This window comes from Hibiscus syriacus, unplaced genomic scaffold (genome assembly GCF_006381635.1).
Source record: "Hibiscus syriacus cultivar Baekdansim isolate YM2019G1 unplaced genomic scaffold, ASM638163v2 tig00112888_pilon, whole genome shotgun sequence".
Classification (NCBI taxonomy): Eukaryota; Viridiplantae; Streptophyta; class Magnoliopsida; order Malvales; family Malvaceae; genus Hibiscus; species Hibiscus syriacus.
The window spans coordinates 453,944-477,270 of NW_024063415.1; the positions used below are offsets into that span (position 1 = coordinate 453,944).

The 23,327-nt window shown below is 33.0% G+C and overlaps 2 protein-coding genes across 2 annotated transcripts; both read right to left on the reverse strand.

Moving 5' to 3' along the window:
• Positions 1-1,704: 1,704 nt before the first annotated feature.
• Positions 1,705-2,280, reverse strand: LOC120184383 (uncharacterized mitochondrial protein AtMg00310-like). Its single transcript, XM_039188869.1, has one exon. The coding sequence runs from the start codon at positions 2,278-2,280 to the stop codon at positions 1,705-1,707; it is 576 nt and encodes a 191-aa protein (XP_039044800.1).
• A 1,288-nt stretch (positions 2,281-3,568) lies between these two features.
• Positions 3,569-5,930, reverse strand: LOC120184407 (tubulin beta-5 chain-like). Its single transcript, XM_039188885.1, has 4 exons — positions 5,842-5,930; positions 5,347-5,770; positions 4,783-5,052; positions 3,569-4,371 (listed from the first exon to the last, which is right to left on the reverse strand). Exons 2-4 carry the CDS (start codon positions 5,738-5,740, stop codon positions 3,695-3,697), a joined length of 1,341 nt encoding a protein of 446 aa, XP_039044816.1. The 5' UTR covers positions 5,741-5,770; positions 5,842-5,930; the 3' UTR covers positions 3,569-3,694.
• Positions 5,931-23,327: the final 17,397 nt, after the last annotated feature.

Sequence of the window (23,327 nt, forward strand, 5' to 3'; positions counted from 1 at the left end):
CGCCTGTATCCAAATCGCTTTGCCAAGAGAAGCCCTTCCAAACAAGCCAAGGCTTCCACATGAAAAGCATCCATGGCATGCGATATCAGGGTTTCAAATTACGGACTGAAAACACGATAGCGGCCGTCCGAAATCGGTTTAAATGATTTTTGCAGTGGGTAACGGATTCATATTAATAGCGGTCCGTCGTGACCGTAATTTAGCGTTTAACGGTAAATAGCGTCGATAATGGGATGTTATCCCCGTTATTCAACCGTGACTTCAAAAAAAAGAACAAGCAGAAGCAGGGAGGCCAAAGAGAAAGAGATGTGCTCAATCGACCAAACTTCAGACGTGGCCCGTGAGAAAATAAACGATTAAAGAGTGGAGGTCAAAGAGGAAATAGGGTAGGAGACGAGGAGTCAAAAATCGGAGAAAAATGAAAGTATAAAACCACTACACTGGAGTGGTTGCTTCCTCCATTTTACGTGGATTGAAAAAATCATAGAATAAAAGAGAATTTTGGTTTAATATAACGATCTAGTGAAACCCATTTGATCCATTTGTTTGGGGGAAGGAAAAAAATATGGTGGGATGAAGTAGTGGGAAAAGGAGGTATGAGATGGCAAGAGAAGGAGGTAAGAGATAGCTAGAGAAGGCACATGACTGAACGGTGGTTCGGGTTTCTTAACTTTCTATTCTTTTTAATTATGATAAACTACATAATTCATCACTTAACTTTCTATTCTCTCCTATTTTCTCAGTGAACTTTAAAATTTTTAAATTTACTCATTAAACTTTTAGATTGCTACTATTTTAGTCACTACTTAATATTATAATTATAATTATTATTATGTTTTAGGGTAAATTGTATGAATTTTTTTTAAAAAAATTCACAACTGCGACATCCACAGTGACCGCGATGATATCTATTATATCTGTAACCGTAATAAAAGCGACTCGATCGAAAACGCGACCGCGAACGTTATTTAAATCCCTGTGTGGGATCCCTCTTGAGCTGCCCGCCAAAAAATTACAATCTGAGTTGCGAAACACACAGCCAATTCCGCCCAATCCCGATCTTCAGTCAAAAGAACCATCCACATTGGCCTTGATGAAACCAGTCGGGGAAAGAGACCAAACCCTAACAATGGGTGCAACAAAAACATTCGGCTGGAGCAACGCTGAAGAGAGCTAGAAGATAGTTATTCACAAACCCATGAATCTCCACATCGGAAGAAATGTGGCCCTGATATAATTGACAGTTCCGAGCCCCCCAGATAGACCACCGAAGCAAGAAAAGCCTATTTGTGTCAGACATGGAGAGATGAGGCAGCTCTGATAACATCCAATCCCGGAAATCCAAAACATAATCCTGAGTAAACTGAGCCCAACCAAATAGACTCCACGTCAAATGCAACCGGTGGCAATCAAGAAGAGCATGCAAAACTGTTTCTTGTTCAACCCCCATCGAAAGCAAATAGGGTCGATGACCATATGCTTCTGATATAGGTTGACCAGACATGGAAGAAGATTACGGGACGCCCTCCAAATAAAAATCCGAACCTTCTCAGGAAGGGGTTAGGACCAAAGCTTTTTGTAAAATCCCATATCCGTGGCCTCTGTACTCGGTCAGAGTGAGTCGAAGTCGAGGAGGAAGTTGTACGCACGCCGTACAGTGAAACGACCATGATGCTTCAACCTCCAAACTAGACGATCCGGTCGTCAATCCACATGCAATGGAATCGATAAGATGGCCCGAGCCACGGGCGCCTGAAAAAGAGTCTCAACAACATTAGTCCGCCAAGTTCCCAAAGAAGGATAGATCAGGTCAGATACCCAGGTCAAGCAGTTAGGGGCCACACAAGAATGAAGTAACTCCGCTGGTGTACACTGAGGTACCCAGTAAGAGTAAACCGGAATGGTTGTTCTGTCGCCTACCTGTGCCCGCAGACCTTCTTTTACCACACCCCGAACAGACCAAATGCTTCGCCAGCAAAAAGTTGGTTGCGACCCTAACTCAGCAGTTAGAAAGGAACCATGCAGAAAATACTTTGCTTTAAGAACCCAAGCAACCAAGGAATTGGATTCATGAATTAAACTCCACCCTTGTTTACACAAGAATGCTTGGTTTAAAACTTCCAAATCTCGTATACCCAAGCCTCCAATTGATTTTGGTAAGCGCTCCGACATACCAAGCCAATGGATAACTCGTGTAGAAGCATCCGAACGCCACCAAAACTGTGCAATGACTGAATTCAATTCACGACAAAGAAAAGCAGGAAGAGCATACAAACTCATTTGGTAGGTTGGAAGGGACTGAAGGACCGCTTTAATAAGCATCAATTTAAAAAAAATATTTTTTATTCTCTCAAAGTAATTGAACCTTTTTCACTCAACATTAACTTCATAGTAAATGATTGTAACTTTGTTCAATTTATTTGGAAGAAAATCATTCTTATGCCTGTCCTTTTAATTTGTTTGAAAAAAAATCAAAGGCATTTGGAATTTAGGAAGTTTTAATTTAGTTAATTGAATCGAAATTACATTAATCAGTTAATTAATTATTTGACTTATATCACAAATAAGTACTTAAAAATTACTATTGTTTACATTTAAATTCTAAAATATTTAATCAAAATATATCTAAAATATTTTCTAATCAAAATAAATACATATAATTTTCATTTTAATCAAAATAGTTACCTAATAATTTTAATCAAAATATGTACATAAAATATTTGACTTTTTTTTATTTAAATCCTAAAAATTTAACACAAGACATTAATCAAAAAAATACTTTGACTACTTGAACGAAAAAATAGTATATTTTAGGTACTTGTTTTAATCCAAAAAAATATTCTAAATACTTATTTCGACTAAAATGATAATTTTAGATACTCATATTGATTAAAAATATATTTTAGATATTATATTCTTTTAAATATTTATTTGTGATATAAACCCTAGTGTTTTTGAAGTACTTACTACTAGGTGTGAGTAAAACTTGACTCGACTCGAGAAAATTCAACTTGAATTGACTTCGAGCTATAATTTCATAAATTCGATTCGACTCGTAAAATTTCAAGTTCGTACCTAATTGTAAAATACAACTTGAACAATAACTCGAATAAATCGAAATTTTTAGTAATTAGTGGATTAATTTTTAAGTTTGAGCCGAGTATATCAAATTGTATGATATATGTATATCACATCTGAAAAAATATGGAAAAAAATATATGTATTTTATATGGTTATAAAAAATCATTTAAATTAGAATCAAATAATAACTTAATATTATAAATATTTACAATTAAATTTAAACATAAATTTGAAAACTCGACTCGAATTTTATAAACCTAACTCGACTAAAAAAAAATTCAAGTCAACTTCGAGTTGTAAAATATGACTCGTCAATTCAAATAACTCGAAATTTTTTAGCTCGACTCGATCGAAACCTCACTCATACTTATTACAATGTGTTCATTATCTTTTACATAAAGATGAAATATGTTATATTATCAACCGAAAACAAAAGTAAAATGAATAGCACCTACTTTAACCGATACCAAGAAACAAAGAGATATAGTCAATACTACCAAACCAATCTTCATTATTCAAAACGAATATAACAAGGTTGGAATGCCAACATGAAGAGCAAAATACAGACAAGCATTTTTCTCATATTAAAGTGGCATACAACCTTTTAGATCTCTCACATCTCGTAGCCTTCATCGTCTTCATCCTCGTATTCAAGTTCCTCGTCACCTGTCGCATCCTGGTATTGTTGATATTCAGATACAAGGTCATTCATGTTGCTTTCGGCCTCGGTGAACTCCATTTCATCCATTCCTTCACCGGTGTACCAGTGCAAGAAAGCCTTCCTCCTGAACATAGCGGTGAACTGCTCGCTCACTCGTCTGAACATCTCCTGGATGGAGGTTGAGTTGCCGACGAAGGTAGATGCCATGGACAGCCCCTGGGGCGGAATATCACACACACTGGACTTGACATTGTTCGGAATCCACTCGACAAAGTACGACGAGTTCTTGTTTTGAACATTATTCATTTGCTCGTCCACCTCTTTGGTGCTCATCCTGCCCCTGAACATGGCTGAGGCCGTGAGGTATCGACCGTGTCTTGGGTCCGCAGCACACATCATGTTCTTCGCATCCCACATCTGTTGAGTGAGCTCCGGGACTGTTAGCGCGCAATACTGCTGAGATCCCCTTGAGGTGAGCGGAGCAAACCCAACCATAAAGAAGTGGAGCCGAGGGAAAGGAATGAGGTTCACAGCTAGTTTCCGGAGGTCGGAATTGAGCTGGCCAGGGAACCTAAGGCAGCATGTGACACCACTCATGGTTGCAGAGATCAGATGGTTCAAATCACCAACTGTTACAACCAACAATAAAAGGTTACTTCAGCAATAACCTTGTGGCAGGCAATGTAGAATGGGAGAGGCCTAAACTACTGTCCAGATTAGCATATCAAAAGACTATGAATGCCATGCATCCCCCGTCTTTGTGCATGATAAATGCAAGATAACTGAAAATCGGAGAAAGAATATATACTAATATGCTTCAAATATTAGGCCCAAATAATCATCATGTTCCCTCTAATATCACCAATTCCAGTAAGATGAATGATTGGATAATCTTTTGGAAAGAAACCAAACATAGAACCATGACAAGGAGAAAACTTTAGGCAGAGACTAAAATCAATTCAACTGAAACACCTTCCAAAAAGTTAATCCAACACATAAAAGCTTATATACTAAGATCAAGTCAGATAATAGGAACTTACAGCTAGGGGTCGTTAGCTTGAGGGTCCTGAAACAGATATCATACAATGCCTCATTGTCCAACACCATGCACTCATCCGCGTTTTCGACGAGCTGATGAACAGAAAGAGTAGCATTATATGGCTCAACCACCGTATCCGAAACCTTTGGTGACGGAAAGACAGAGAAAGTGAGCATCATTCGATCAGGGTATTCTTCTCTGATCTTTGAGATCAGCAGGGTCCCCATACCGGAACCAGTTCCACCTCCCAGAGAGTGGCAAACTTGAAAACCTATTTGGACAAACAAATAAATTCGTATATAAAAGAACCCAAAAGCCAAAAATGAAAGAAACAGTAAACAACCAACGTAATTACTAAAACGAAAAGAAACTTCTGCGTTTAAAATTTTCATATCTACCAGGCCATTTTCGTATGCATTATTACATTATCCATTGCCAAATATACTTAGAATCCTCAATAAATGAATTTGAGTTTGCTAACCATACTGATCCAATTTCTATTTTTTTATATAATCAAACGAATAACTGAGAAACTTTAAAGCATCAACATCAAGAACAACTATACCTTGGAGACAGTCACAATTCTCTGCTTCCTTTCTGACAACATCAAGAACAGCATCAATAAGCTCAGCTCCTTCGGTGTAATGCCCCTTAGCCCAATTATTACCAGCTCCCGATTGACCGAACACGAAATTATCGGGCCTAAAGATCTGTCCATAAGGCCCGGTTCTGACACTATCCATGGTTCCCGGTTCAAGATCCATGAGCACGGCACGCGGGACATACCTTCCGGTGGAAGCCTCGTTGTAATAAACATTGACGCGCTCCAATTGGAGATCGGAGTTTCCCGTGTAACGACCGGTGGGATCCATGCCGTGCTCATCGCAAACCACTTCCCAGAACTTGGATCCAATCTGGTTCCCGCATTGCCCGCCTTGTACGTGAAGGATCTCCCTCATCTCTTTTTGTTTGATAGTTCGTTAAAACCCCTGCAAAAATCAAGATGGCAAGTTAAAAAAAGAATTTGTTTTTGAAAAGAGATATGGGGATTGAATCTAACGGCGGAGGCGAGTGCGATATGAGAGGATCCGACGATGAAGCGACGGAGAAAGAGCCTGAGAGGTGTGTTTCCTCCAGGTGAATTGGAGCTTTATTTATACAAGGGAGATGCAGGGTGTTCCAAGGGTTGTTTGGTCTTTTTCATATCATATCTCCTGGTTCTCAGTATAATACTACTTGGATCTAGTCCCGAATTGGGCTATAACCAATGAATAAAAAGTCAAACTGGACGTGGATTCGGTTTAATCGGATTATATAATCAAAACATAATTTGGGGAAAAATATAAGGATTAATTAGTGGAAATATATATTTGATTTAATGATATGATGATCAATTCATGGATGTGAGGGATTGGAATTTTATAATTTTTATTTTGAAAGATTAAATGATGGATTATTGATCTAATTGGGTAAATTATATTATAGATCACTTAATTATTAATAAGATTATAATTGACTTATCTAGTTTTAGAAAGGTATAAATGAATCATTCAATTAATCCATTGTAACAAACATTTCATTGAACCGTTAATGAAATGACCATTAGAAGACATGAAGCAATTTTTTTCTTATTAGGTAAACTACACCGTAAGCCATTCAATTATTAGCAAGATTACAAATGAGTTATCATATTATTACAAGAATTATAAATATATCATTATTGATGGGAACAAGTTTGTTTCATAGACCGTTGGCGGTTCAACCCTTTTGGTTTGGATGAAGAGTTGCAGTCGGTGAGATAATGCTTGTTGGTTGATGTTTCTCTATGATGGAGATGGAAGCATAAGGGGGAATGGAGTAGGAGAAGAAAGTGGAGTTGTCTTATCTTTCAGTCGTAGCTAAGAGGTATTTATAGCGACTCTAGTTGATGGTGTTAAGTATAGGGTAATCATGCATGTTAGTAGGCTGTCAGACTATACATAATGGTTGTCAATAGTCACCAACTATTATATTTGGTTCTATCGAAGGTCACGTCAAAGATTAAGGAGTATGATTTTCAGAGGGTGAAGTCTTCCTAACGTCTTTACTGGCGAAAGTTTGGTAGTTTTCAGAGGGTCTTCTCTAGAGGTATAACATATTATTCCCTTTGGATAAAGGAATATCATAAAATGACTTGATTTAAGACTTCCAATGAAAAATATAATGATTATTTCTCGTCAATGCTCCCATTATTGGGATAGAGACAACTCATTTCCCTTTTTAGTATAACGTGGTCGATAAGGAGAATCATTTTTGTGTTGACGATGTATCTCAAGGCTTACACTCAAGAGAAGGACAATACCCTTAAGTAGGATAGTGAAGGATATGTTTGTATCTCAACTCCATATTATAGTAGTGGGCAATTTCCTATTGTTGGAGCGGAGGCATCTCAACTCTCCTGATGAGAGAAAAGGTAGTTTAACACATTCTAAAGAAGTTCAAACAATAAGTGGAGGTGTCTTTAAGCTAATAAAAGGATACGAGTGTAACACCCATAGCCCATATATGTCTCGATATACGGGCTACAGATGTCACATCAACTTGATAATTATTTGCTGAGCATAAAGACTTAAAATCTCATTTCTTTTTAAACTTCCATTGTTCCAATTTAAAATCTTTTACCTTATTCGTATAAAATCATAAAAGAATATTTAATCACTGCAAACAAATCCAATTTCAATTAGTTATTAGGAAGTTTAGAGCTGATCATAACTATATATCACTTTCTAAATACTGCTTAATTTAAAAACCATTTAAAATATAACATTTATACTATTCATTCAAAAATACAATTAAAAACTAAAATTAGTCAAAACTAAAGAAAATAATCATAGTTACTATTATGCACCCTTTTAAAATAAATTCAATAAAGCATACCATTAGTGTAATGTACATGCCACTAATAAGTCAAAGATAGGATGTCTTATTGATTCTGTGGTAGGTTTGACTTGCATAAAATGCTTAGATATCTCTTCACTTCATGTTTTTATCTTTACTTGAACCTACGCATAAAAATTTTTACTCGCTAAGTAAAACTTAGTGAGGTAGTAATATAGCTAAAATGAGATAAAACATAAATTTCATAAAATATTATAACATAAACCTGTAATTTAAATAAAAGCATTAAAACTTTCAAACTGGGCTATTCATATTGTTTTCATCTTGAAAATCTGAAAAAATCATTATCTCATGATTTTATCAAAAATCATGTAAGTCAATATAAATTATCATAAACAACTTATGTTCTTTTTATTCAAACATATTTCAGAACTTTCTTTTCAATTCCGTGTTCATTTATTTCATATTATGTCATAACTTTCACATTTACTTTTATAGCCCAATGTATATGTAAGAGAATACAAGGACGAGTGTGCGCAGTAAGCACTTCAGTTCTATCATCTCAATCAAAACATATTAGCACACACAATGCTATCATATCATAATCATAATATGCAAACAAAGTGCAATCACATCAGAAATATACTAGTGTACCTACCGGTAACACTACTGTATATCATAAGCACACAAAGTGCTATCACATCGGATTCATAACATGCACACAAAGTGAAATCATATAAAAAATATACCAGTGTACCCACCGGTAACACCACAGTATATCAATCACTCCACCTCATGACATGCCAATTGTACTACGACTCTCAATGCAATATACAATGAGCTTTATTTTAAATTCATATCATTTATAATTCAACATTTCCATTCAATAGCATTTTTCCAATATAATTCTCATAAAAATCATAATTTGGGCAATACATACCCTAACCATTTATAAAACATTCATGCAAACATTATATAAATAATTCATATTTAAAATAGAAAATATACTTTAAAATAATACGAGGTTGACTTATCACAAATCGTCCTCAATCAACTTAATTAAATAAACTAATGCACTCATTTTACACTTTACTTATATTCAAAATATAAGCTTCTCCAATCTTTAGGCTTAATCCTTTGTTTTAAATTGCTTTAATTACACAATTTATCAAAATTTCATATTATGGTAGTTTGCATTACCTTCAAAGAAATATTAGTATGTATTAATATACATACTGAAAAATTATTTTGTTTGTAACATTGAAAACTAAACTCTAATATGAATCTAACCATATAAGTCACTCTGTCTAGTTCCACTTGTATAATTTATAGCGAATTTTCAAATTTAACTGACAGAAGTTGTTTTGGGAAGAATCTGCTGCCTATTTTCTAACCTATCACCGATTAAAAATTCATATCTTTTTGTATACTCTTCGAAATCATTTGCCATTTATTCTAAACACAAGTAGACTGATATACAAATCCAATGATATAAAATCATCCTTTAATTATTTTTTAGAATTTTTGGTGATTTTCTAAACTTACTGTTCATAACATAATTTCTAGGTAGATTTCACCAACTTGCATCCTTAACTTATTCACTAATTCTATTAGCTTCCCAAATAAACATATAGGTTTGAATCGCACTTCGCATACACTAGGAGTCACTTCTTAACGTAACTCCAACATTGACTCATCACTAGCCAATGTTTGTTCGATAACATAAATACAAGTTAAATGCACTCACTTTTGCCTCGCTATTGAACCTTCTCCATGATATTCTTCTCGATCCCACACTTTTTCCTCCCCTTTCAAGCTACTTGAATTACTAGATTTACTGTTGTCTGACGACGTTATATAATAACATAAAATATTCAAACTGTACGTTAGTATTAAACTAACATAATCTAAACTTAAATATAAAATTCAATAGAAATAAATCTGATACTTAAATCGATATAACATCGAAATTTTCAAACTTCTCAAAATTCTTATTCAATCCCATGAATATTTATTTCCACTATAAAATCAACCCTTTAAGTTTTTCCAATTACACCATCAAGCCATAAATTATGAATTCTTTTTAGAATTCATATTAACTTTCCCATTTAATTCATAATGACCCTTCACCATTATGATCATTTTACATTAATTACATAAAATTTCCAGCACCTTACTAAAATATTCAAATCAACACTTAAATATCCAAAAGCTTAAACTTTATCCTAAACTTTCTTAGACTTTTCAAATTCAACCTCACAACTTGATAAACTTGCAATTTGGTTCCAATCAACATTCTAACTTTAAATTTCCAGCATTTCAACTATCAAAAATCAGCATTGAACCCTTGAAATATTACATTCTTGCAATAATTTCCCACAATTCGCAATACTTATATATTAACCCTTTTACTAACTCAAGGCTCCAAATTGATCTCCAAATCATATATAACACTTCTAATATCAATTCTATATCATAGGAAAATTTTCAACATTTTCCCCTAATGGTCGAATTTCACTATGATCTTAAGGCTAACTTTTCATTCAATTCCAAGCATGAATTCAACTTCCTTACTTTAAATTCATGCTATTCTGATCAACACAACATCAAATTGAACCAAAATAAATAAATCAATCACTAAAACCCTAATTAGTCTAAATCAACTACAAGGCTTTACACATCACTTTAATTATCACACATGCCTTAGAATTAATCTCAAACATAAAAAACATAATAATCTTTCATCAAATCTTCAAACTCTAAAAACCCTATATAAACCCTAACTTTCAACCTCAACACACAAGAATCTTCACCATGAAATATTTATACAAAATGATAGAGAATTCCATATATATTAATTCTATATCTAATAACTTAATCCAAAAATCAAGTATATAGCTTCAAAAAACAAAAATAAAATCTTGCCTCTTCAAGTAATGAAGTTTCGGCCAAGAGAGTTTTAAAGCTAAAAATTTGTTGTCACTTGATAATTCTAGTATTAATTCATAATACACATGGCATTTAACATAATTAAATTGAATTTAAAATTTAATTGTTGAGAAATTCCCTTTTTACCATTAATGAACTTTAATAATTATCAAATGTCATTGCATTATCTTCCATTAAAATATTCCATAGTCAAAGATGTATATACATTCGGCCATGAAATTTTCAAAAAGTATATTTTAGTCACTAAAATTCCACTGTTCAACCAAATTTGAAAAATTACGCTGATTTGAGTTAAATTTCTCTGACCTAAAATATGGAAATAATATTTCAAACCATTTTCTAACATCTTTAAAGTTTTCATAAAATTTTAGTTCTATCCGATTTTAATACCGAATTTTATCTCTTTATAGCTTTTAACTCAAATCTTGTACCAAAAATCTGATTCCCATGAAAATTCTTGTTTTAAGCTAAATTGTTCATTTATGGGCTAAAATATATAACTTTTTCAAAATTATATTTTTGATCCTTAAAGTTTATACTTTAGCTCCCAAACTTTCAAATCTTACATTTTAGTCACTAGACAATTTGGGGCATTACAAGGAGCATCTCGGTGCTAGCAGAAACAAATGACAACAGCCCTGGTTTAGCATAAGAATTATGATTTCTCCAGAAAATATCTCCATAAAATATCTTTAGAGGCATAACCTCATTCGAATGATAAAGACTCTTTTATAGAGAATGATGTTTTCTTGCAGAGGATAACATCTTATGCGGAGGATGTTTTTTCTCACGGAGGATAACATCTCCAACTGAAAGATAAAAGGGAGGATGTTTGTATCTTGACGCTATGGAGAGTGGTAATGACACCTCGACTCTTTCAACCAGATATTAATAGTAACGACATTATTAATACTATTGCTTTCATGCTTTAGTATTTAAGTGAGCCTTTAAATATTTGCTTTATTCGTAAGACATTTACTTCTATTAATTAGATTGAGGTATATAAACGCTTATGTGTAAAGGATTTTTGTTACACCCTAAATTTTTATGGCTAAATTAAAATGATTAGGAATTTTGGAGTTGGGCTGCAAACTTGGGAGAGTTTGAGGACCTCTTGCATGATTTACCCAAATTTTTATTTAGGGTAACATGTAACACCTTGAGAATCAGGTTAGTAGTTTTGGGTATATTGTTGGGCTTCAAGTACTTGGGTAAGATTATTTAAATAAATTGGGTCAAGAATAAAGATAATTGGGCTTATAGGAAGAAGCACAAAGTGATAAAAATGGCATTTTTTTATTTGGACCTATAAGAGGAAGGACCAAGGAAGAAAGTTTACCATTGTTTGAAAATAAGGCTAATTTTCATTAATTTTTAATGATTTATACGGGGGTAAAAGGATGAGAACTCTTATCTTTTCTTCATACTTTGTCACAATCTTCTTATTCTCTTCTCTGTTCTAATATTCCTCTTCAAGCTTGTAAAGCGTGAGAGCTTTGTTGTTTAGTAAGGGTTGCCCGAAATTATAAAGGTAATAAATGAAATATTCACCCCAGAGCTTCATTTCAAGCTCAAAATCTTAATGTTTGGCTATGGTGGAAAAATATGAGTTTTAGAGAGGTTTTGGTTCTAAGGCTTGGAAATGATTCTAAGTTGATCCTAAGTATTTAGAAATTTGTTCTTAACCTTTTTGAGGATTAAATCAAGATTGTAACCTCCTTGTTTACTTTGGATAGTGCAAGAATATAGAGAGTGTTCAAAGGTTAGAGGCAAGGATAAAGTGGTGCTTGGGTGATTATTGGAGCCTTCTTCCTCCACCTAGAGCTACGGTAACACCTGAATAACTCCCATCTACCTCATGTAGGTCTAAAATTATTGTTTGCTTACTCGATGAGTTTATGTTCTTAAAATGAGCTTTAATGGTAACATGCATGTTTTGTGTTTATGTTGTGTTTAAATAGCTCATTTTGGTGTTAATAAACCCGATAAGACTTAGCAAACACTTTATAGCCTTTAAGGGGCTTGTGAGGGACCTTAGAAAGTTATTTTTGTGTCTAATCAGGGCACTCAAGTCTGTCAGTATCGGTACCGTAAGAATAGTACCAATACTATTCTTCGTATAAGATAAAAATATGGCAAATTTGAGGGTGAGTATCAATACCCCTTCATGGAGTACCGATACTCGGGGTCCGATATTGATACTCAAAGGATGATATTGATGTTGGTAACCATTTGAGGATTCCATAATGTAATTTTTATGCTGATACTCATGGAAGTATCGATACCAAGGGGTGAATATCAACATTCTCTATCAGGGTATCGACACTGAGATTAAAATTGAAGCATCAAAACTAAAATTGGTATCGATACTGAGATCGATATCAATACCCTAAGGCTAGTATCGATACTGACAGACTCAGTATCGATACTGATGGATTATTTTTGGTAAAATAATTTGCTAACTTTATAAGCTTAAAAGGGGGTTTATGGGGAAATCGAGGGCTCTTAAATAGGATTGAAAGTAAGAACCTTATACGAAATCCTTATGGATATCAACACTAAATTATGTGGCATAAAAATAGCCTTCGGTTGGCGCTTAGAAAACAATGATGAGACCCGAGTTACTTGAGCGTTTGCATGTACTACTCAAATATGTGTGTAGAGGTATCTGAGTTCTCTTCCCAGTGTTATGACACTTTTGTACTAATACGAATGCACTTTTGTATTAGTGCTAAGGCACTTTAGTATTAGTGCCAAGGCACTTTCGTTATTAAATGAAAAGCCTATATTATGATCCTTATGATGCTTTGTTACACATCCTTATGTTATGACTTATGCTTGATGTATTTTGCTGAAACATGACTTAACTTGCTAAGCAATTGGAGATAATATATGAATGTAGTATATTGGAGTCGTTTATGTGGCACTGAGCTTGTAGCTCAGCATTCAGAATTGTTTCCGTTCACAAGTTAGTGGGTTCTGGATCTCGGGAGCTTATCACCAGTCAGACGGATTCCAAATAACAGTAGTCGTAGAGTATGTCTTGATTTTCTTAGTAGGCATGTATATTAATATACCCTTTTGTATTCGAGTCATAAGTCTTGGATTATTGTATTTAATATTTATTCTTAGGAGCTCTTATGTTTTGTAAACTTAACTATTTATACTTATTTGTTTAACGTGATGTATTATATTTTGATAAATGAAATATTTCAAAAAAATGGGTTAACAACTTTGGTGGTTCCGTGTAATGCCCAAACCCAATGGGTGTCGTTTTATTTAAACTTGGGTATTATATTTAATGGTATCATAGCGTCAACTTGAGTCGTTCCTAAGACCCGTGGGTTAGAGTCAATAAAAGTCGATAATGTACATGCCCCTAGAGTGTTAGTATACTCAGCTCCCAGCGAGGAGGGTCGTAATGAGAGTCCCTTTTCACTCGTCAGAGATATTGGCGATGAGTACGTCCTAGATACCTATCGTAGGGGCGTGATAGAGGCAACATGGATCAATGAGGCCACCTTCTTCAGGGACCTCACAGATGCCCTCAGGAATATTGTGTTAGCTATCCCGAGAGCACTTGTTGCACCTACCCCACATGCTCCACCACCTGTAGCACCCCAAGAGTCACATGTAGAATGACTCCGACGCTATAAGACCATATAATTTTATCGTACTAGTGAGGATGACCCGATAGCCGCAGATCAGTGGCTCTGTGAAACCCTTTGCACTTTGAGACAACTACACCTTACCCTAATAATGATGTTTTGGTGGAATCATATTTTTATTCTAAATTTATGTTAAAAGTTGTAAAGTGTTAAAGACAGGTAAAATTCGGTAAATCGGATCGAGCATAAATTTTGAGAAAATTTGAAGGATATTAAATTAAGCTTAGAAATATTATTTCCACATTTTAAAGTGATGAAAAATAATATGGACCATTGGATTTAAGAATTTATTTTCATGTTCAATTTGGATTGTTAGATGAAAATGGCAAGATTGAAATTATTGGAAAGTTGTATGGATAAAGTTATCAAGGTTATAATATTTTGTTCGTCTTTGAATTTGGAAGATGATAACCAACACGTGGCTTGGTATGGATGTAATTATCAAGTTTCATTAATTGTAAAATTTTCATTTCCTAATTAAATAAATTTTAAATTCATTTAAGCTTAATAAATGACAAATTAACTACAAATTTCTTGAAAATAAGGTTTTCTTCAACCTTCATTTCCTTTGGGCAATTTTATTTTTCATTTGTAAGCAATTTCCTTTGGATTTTGGATCAAACCGTAAATAGAAAATTGTTCTATTCGAAGAGCTCTAACATTTGGTACCATTATTGCATGCTAAACTTGCTTGAATGTTAACTTCCCAAGTTTTAGGGTTTATGTTCATGTTAGGGTTTTATGAATTGATGATGAATTTTGTTGAGTTAATCGATCGATGGAATCGACTAAGAGGGGGTGAATTGGGAATTAAAATTTTGGTGGAAGCTTTTGCAGAAAATTGAAAGTAATTGCACAACGATTTAGAGTGGTTCGACTTTCTCAACCAAAGTCTACGTCCACTACCTTAGCTATCCACACTAAGGATTTTCCACAAATTCACTAATTTGTCTTTCTTTTGAGGACAAAGAGTAACCTTACAAATCCCTCAAGAATTATACCCCAAATTCTTGAGAACACTCTCTCCCAAAGAGAACAATACAAATTTTGCAAACTTACAAGAATATCCTCACAAGGCAAGATGTTTGCACAATTCTAGAACAAAGAAAGAACAATCAAGAATAATACAATTGAGTACAGTAAGTGTTCTTGAAAGCAAAAATGAATATTGAATGAAATAGGCTTGAAAATGCTAAAACTTGAGGTTTGATGCTTTCTCTTTGATTCTCTCTTGATTCTTGTTGATTTTTGTTTCTTGTTTTTGATCAATGGCTTCTAAGCTTTTTTAAATATACCTTCAAATGATTCTGAACGTTGGGGATGATTAGTAGAGTCAATAGAGCCGTTTTAGTGTGAAATCAATTAATAAAACAGCTTGGAGCGTGGGGGGAATCAGTACCCCCTCATGGGGAATCGGTTCCCTAAGTGTAAAATTCAAATATTTTGACCATTGAATAGGGGTAATCGGTACCCCCTTGGGGGGGAATCGATTCCCTCCGAGCATTATGTTTTTCTCGGAACCAAACCATTCAGGGGGAATCGTACCCCTTTGGGGGGGGGAATCGGTTCCCTCTGAGCAATTTGGAATTTTTTGCTTTGAAATGGTTCGAAATATTTTGTAAAATTGTTTTGAAATTATTTTAAGTTTAAAACTTAATTTTACACTTGAGTAAGGATTAAAAATGACATTTGAAAGATTTGGAGTAATATTTTGATATTCAAATAATTATATCGAATATACTTAGAAAATCTTTTGGAAAATCTTAAAATTCATTTATCTTAATTTTTTATATCGAAATATCAAAATGTTTTCAACAATATCCCCCTTTTTGATATAACAAAACATTTTAGTAATTTTAAGATTTTGAAATCGAGTTTTGAAATTACTCCCCCTTACTCTAACACTTCTCCCCTTTAAAACACTTTAACATTTCTCTTCCTTTTTGTTAAATCAAAAAGATTTTTAATAGATTTTAAACAAGGTTTTGAAATCATTTAGCCAATTGATGATACATATATATAACTTAAGCTGCTAAGATCACAATCAAAAGAAACATTTGCCATTAGTTTCATAATCAATATTCATAAACAATGTGATATGGCAAAATTGGTCATATATCTAACTTGATGTAAATGATGCAATAATGAATAAATTTAACCAAACCAAATATATATAAGTTCAAACATCTATAATCCATAATCCATCAAACAAATTCAAACATCCAACAATCTAAGTAAAACAATCCAAAGTCATTCAAAATGTTGAAAACAATAAGTTTGAAGTTATGATCTAAATAAAGCTAAGCAAGAACAGGGCCTAATCGTCCATCGGCGCATCAGGAGGAGATAAATGTGTCCAAATATTGGTCATATCACGTGAAAGTGCATCGACCCTTTCGTCTAATGAATCGAAGTGATGATTTATCGTTTCAGTGGTAGCAGTCAGATTTGAATCGATGGATGCAAGCCTCAAATCAATGTTCTCCATAAATGATCGAAAGTATTAAGGCACTTGATCTTCTTACTGTACTTGTTCCTCGTGTTGCTCTAGCTCATCGTCGGAGTTGTCTTTTTCCGGAGGTTGTTCACCGGTACGAACCCAAAGACCAGTTTCTTCATTGATCTTCCATCCCAATTTAGTTAAAGAGAATAGATTGATTTGGTTTTTTGGGGGAAAGGAAGCATCAAGACCAACTCTAAGCCCAACCTTCTTAAACAGATTACTAAGAATACAACCGTAAACTAAAGAAGAACATAATTTTTTATTGGGAACAAGATTTACGGTTTCGACAAGTTCAGAAAAGATAATTTGTGGAAGGTTGATTTTGAGATTATTTTGGACACAATGTAGCCAAAATAAATCTAAGGCTCGAAGAGTAGAGTAACGACCTCCAGATGGTCGAAACCACCAAGAGATCATAAGGTGAAGAAAACGGTCGTGAAGATCTAAAACACTCGCACTATCCCTTCGTTTATATTGAGATCCTACGATTAGTTTTTCATTATCTAACCCGTCATTATCTAATCCTAATGCGGTGGCAATGTATTCTGAGTCAAGATGAAGGAACCGTCCTAGAAGATAGGATCGGATCCCTATGGTTAAGGTTTTCTATCGGTTTTTAATACAAACGGCATTAGAGTAGAAGATACGAACAAGTTGATGGTAGACAATTGGTTCAAGCTCGAAGTGTTTGTCAAATTTCCACTCTTGAAGAATAGGAAGATGATGAAAATTTATGTCTAACATGGCTTGAAGAGATGGGATTCATTCTTCCCGAATTTTGTAGGACTCAAAGTATTGACAAAACCTAAAGTAGAGATTTTGTTTTCGACCGGGTTCATTAAAATAAGAATTGCGAATGGTCATGTTTGGATCATCGGGATTAAGATTAAGAATTTATTGGATGGGTGGAGGATTAGGAGGTGAGTTTGGAGGTTGGCTAGAACGACTAGAGGAAGCTCTAGAATGTTTATGAGACATGATTTAAGATAATCGGAATGGAAAGAATAACCTGCAATTTTAAAACACATGTATGCAAAATAATCAATCCCAAAACTCAATTGAGTCCTCAATATTTCAAGGTTCTCTATACCAATCCTAATGGGCAAAGTTTTTGAAAACTATTGAAAAATAAGGTTTTGAGAATTAATATACATATAGTTTTCATAATAACAGCATAATTAAATCAAAACACAACAATTTGAAAATATGTTTTTTTTAAATTCAAAAATTTTCAAAATCTTTGAAAATACTTGTGATTTTTTATGAAATTAGTTGTAGAATCTAGTTTCTAATCACTAAACAATCAATGCCCAATCTAAAGTTCAACCTAGAACTAATTAAAACTAGTTCTATGTTCAAAAATTGATGAAATATAAGTTTTAGAAAAATACCTTGAAGAATTTCGGATTTGAGTGAGATTAGATGAAGTTTGCACGTTTTTGATGATTCCAACAGGTTTAGGAGATGATATTTGAAGAGAATTCTGATTAAAAATGTTTTTTTGAGGAAAAGTGGAGATTTGAGAGAGGGAGAGAGTGATATGCGACAAAGGAAGAAGAAGAAGAGAGTTTGAGCAAGAAAGGGGTTCTGCCCGTGTTAAAAACAGAACCTCCAGGGGGTATTGATTCTCCTACAGGGGGGAATCGGTTCCCCTTCAAAAGGGGAATCGGTTCCCCTTCAAGGGGGTATCGATTCCCCTTGCACCAAAACTGATAAAATCTGATTTTAAACACTTAAAATGCTAAATTAATTTTCTCTAGTGGTATTGGCAACTCATATACTGAAAATTAATCATGTTCAATTAATTAAATTTATCATTAAAAATTATTTGAACATAAAGTTAATTTTCACCAAGAATCATAAACTCCCCTTAACTAAAAGCAATGAATGCAATCAAAAATTACTATTATATGCATTTTGCATTTATTCTTAAAAGTGCTAAAATTATTTTAAGCGCTAAGTGAAGATAGGTTAATTAAACCTAATTCTCTCCTAAGTGTCCAAAAACGTTCCTTGTCTAAAGGCTTTGTAAAGATATCCGCTAATAGATGCAAAGTATCAACAAATTTTAGAACTACATCTTCCTTAGTGACATGGTCTCTAATGAAGTGATATCTTATTTCAATGTGCTTAGTTCTAGAGTGTTGGATGGGATTTTTAGTGAGACAAATAGCACTAGTATTGTCACACTTAATAGGAATGGTACCTACTTCAATTCCATAATCAAAAAGTTGTTGTTTCATCCATAAAACTTGTGCACAACAACTACCAGCTGAAATGTATTTGGCTTCAGTGGTAGATAATGCAACACAATTTTGTTTCTTTGAAAACCAAGAAATCAGCACATTTTCAAGGAATTGGCAAGTACCGGAGTTGCTTTTCCTATCTAATTTGCATCCTTCATAATCCGCATCAGAAAAGGCATGCAAGCTAAAGCTAGAGTCTCTAGGATACCAAACTCCTTAACTTGGAGTGTTCTTAAAGTATCTAAAGATTCTCTTAACAGCTAGTAAATGTGATTCCTTAGGGCATGATTGAAATCTAGCACATAAGCAAACTCTGAACATAATGTCCGGTCTACTTACAGTTAGATAGAGCAAAGAACCAATCATTGACCTATATAATTTAACATCCACACATTTACCTCCTTCATCCAAGTCAAGCTTTGTAGAAGAGCTCATTGGAGTGTCATGAGGTTTCCCATTTTCCAGTCCAATCTTTGACGTATTTAGCTTGATTGATGAAGATGCCATCTTTTCTTTGCTTGATTTGGAGTCCTAAGAAAAATGAGAGCTCCCCCATCATGCTCATCTCGAATTCGCTTTGCATTAGCTTAGAAAATTCTTGGCAAAAAACATCATTAGTAGAACCAAATATTATATCATCAACATAAATTTGAACTACTAATAAATCTTTACCTTTATGCTTTAAAAACAATGTAGTGTCAACCTTCCCTTTTGAAAAAACTTTTTCAATTAAAAAGTTTGATAATCTTTCATACCAAGCTCTAGGAGCTTGTTTTAAACCATAAAGTGCTTTTGTCAATTTAAGAACATGATCCCAAAATTTTGAATCTTCAAAACCTGGAGGTTGTTCCACATACACTTATTCTTTAATAAAACCATTTAAAAATGCACTTTTAACATCCATTTGATATAATTTAAATTCATGAAAACATGCAAATGATAATATCATTCTAATTGCTTCCATCCTAGCTACGGGAGCGTATGTTTCATCATAGTCTATGCCCTCTTCTTGAGTATACCCTTGAGCAACAAGTCTAGCCTTGTTTCTCACTATATTACCACTCTCATCAAGCTTATTCCTAAATACCCATCTAGTACCTACAGTAGATTTATTACTAGGCCTTTCAACTAATGTCCATATTTTACTTCTCTCAAATTGATTTAACTCTTCTTGCATAGCCATAATCCCATGTTCACCATTTAATGCTTCTTTAATATTCTTAGGCTCTATGCATGAGATAAATGCAACATAATTACAAATATTTCTAAGAGAAGATCGAGTTGTTACCCCTTTGGATGGATCACCTATGATTTCACCATCCTTGACATAGTTGTACTCTCTTGGGTAAGATACTTCTCTTTCTTCAATTGTTGGATTCTCGAGAGGATCATGAGTTTCCTCATCTTTCATTTCTTTCTTTGATGATGGTTCTCCAACATCATGTCTAACGTCATCTATATTTATAATACCTACATCATCATTCAAGCAAGAATCCTTCATCGAAAGGAGATTATCATAAAAAACAACATGTATAGACTCTTCTACAACTAAAGTTCTTTTATTAAATACTCGATAAGCTTTAGAACTTAAGGAATAACCCAGAAAAATTCCTTCATCACTTTTAGCATCAAATTTGCCAAGATTGTCTTTACCGTTGTTTAAAACAAAACATTTACATCTAAAAGGATGAAAATAACTAATGTTAGGCTTTTTATTTTTAAAAAGTTCATATGGAGTTTTCTTCAAAATAGGACTAATCATTACTCGATTAATAACATAACAAGCAATATTTGTGGCTTCCGCCCAAAAATATTTTGGCAAATTGTTTTCACAAAGCATGGTTCTAGCCATTTCTTCTAAAGTTCAATTTTTCCTTTCAACAACTCCATTTTGTTGATTGGTTCTAGGCTCTGAAAAATTATGACTAATACCATTAGAATTACAAAATTCAGTAAATCCAAGATTTTCAAATTCAGTTCCATGATCACTCCTAACACTAGTTATAGAGTAACCTTTTTCGTTTTGGATTACTTTTGAAAACGTGATGAATTTTCTAATGCTTCATCTTTAGTACTTAAGAATAGAACCCAAGTATATCTAGAATAGTCATCTACCAAGACAAATGCATATTGTTTTCCACCCAAGCTAGTATTTCTAGATGGACCAAAAAGATCTAAATGGATCAATTGCAATACTCTACTAGTTGATACATCATTAATGGATTTAAAAGAAACTCGCTTTTGTTTTCCTTTAGCACAAGCATCACAGATTTTATCATTATCAAATTTTAGTTTAGGCAGCCCTCAAACCAAATCTCCTTGAATTAACTGTTGCAAGACACTCATACTAGCATGTCCTAGTCTCCTATGCCATAACCAACTATCATGCTCATTGTCGTAACCATTTTTCTTAGGCCGGGACAATAGTTTGTTTGTTTTAAAAACTGTTACGACTTTAATTTTGGAAAATGGGTGATTTTTTATTAAATTGGATAAAATTAAAAAAAGTCGCCATCGACCTTTGGGTTAGATAGGTTGAATACCTAAAAATGTCTTTTAAAAATAATTTTAAGAAAAATTATTTTTTAAGACAAAAGCTGGTATGCGTTTACCAAAGATTCAATTAAAGCGGGTTCGGGAGTCGGTTACGCGTGGGGAAGGATTAGCACCCCCACAACGCCCAAAATTGGTACTGTATTACTTACACGTTGTCGTAAATGGTGAAATTTATGAGTCAACTATAAAGTTAAAGTATAATCCTTTTATTAAAATTTAATTTGTTTTGAATTATTAATTAAAAGAGAAAATTCTTTAATATGAAAAGAAATCTCGACATTAGCAATCTTTTGTCAGGAAAGTTATTTCATCTATTTTTTATCCATAAAAAAAATATTTTGTCGCGTATTAAAAAATGAATATTGACATTTGCAATAAAATAAATTAATAAAAATGCATTGAAACATTCACATAAATATTTTTGAATTTAATTAATAAATAAACATTTTATAATAACCAACAAATATACACATGAATATGTAAAGTTAGAAAGTAACATAATATGCATACATATATACATAATTTTAAATAAACAAAACTCATACAAGAAACACAATTATCACACAAAACCTTTAAATCATAGCATGTACTTCGGACAAATACACATATTAACATACATATTAAGAACATAAAATGTTAAAACCAATAAAAAGTTTGCTAAAAGTTAGAATAGTAAAATATATACATTTGCTAAAAGTTAGAATAGAAAAATATATACATTTGAACACATAAGATTTTGAAAGTATAATGAATAACAAATAAACCGATTTATAATATAAATAAAATTAAAGCTTTTATGATAGATAAACTAATTATATAAATATTAAAACTACTTTACATACTTAGAACAAAATCAAGTAAATTTAAATTAATGTTATATACATTAAGATTAATATAGATGTTAATACGACACTTAAATACCAAATTACAACATGAAGTAACAAATATTAGCAAACTAAATAATTAAGGGACAAACAAAAAAGAATAAATATTGAACAATCCAAGTTAATATATGAATAAATAATAATTTAGTATAATTTACATTTATTCCACATAAAACATTTAAACCATAATATACAAATGATGTTGCACATATATACAAGTATGTAAATAGAGACACAAAGGACTAGATTAAACTAAATTTAAATTTAAAGAATTAATCTAAAAAAACTCTAAATTATGACTAAAATATTTACAATCTAATCTATGGACTAAAATAAATTAACATAATTACTAATATTGAAATTAAAAATAAATTCCTAAACATGTATTGGATTGAAATGGAAAATTTTCAAAATAACAAACCAAATATTAAAAATACAAAAATAATTAACTTAGACTAAAATTAGGGACCAAAATAAAACACGCATTCAGTAAAACAACATAAAATGTGAATTAATGAACATGACCAAAGACAAATTATTGTAACTTAAGTATTAATTATGAAAAACATCAGGAGAGTAATGTGGAATTTCAATGGGGACCAAAACACAAATATCTAAAAATACAAGCCAGAAACATAATTAATGCAAAATGCAAAAAAAATAACATGGGCCGAGATGCAAATGGGGAAATTTACATTCAAAATATAGAAACAAAAATAACTCAGTACTGGACTTAAAAGAAAAACGCCTGAAATATAAAGGCTGAATTAAAATATAAAAGACTCGATTTAAGTTCTAAAATTAAACTATGCACTAAAATAAGAGGGGTATTATAAGAATTAATCCATACAATAAAGCAAGAA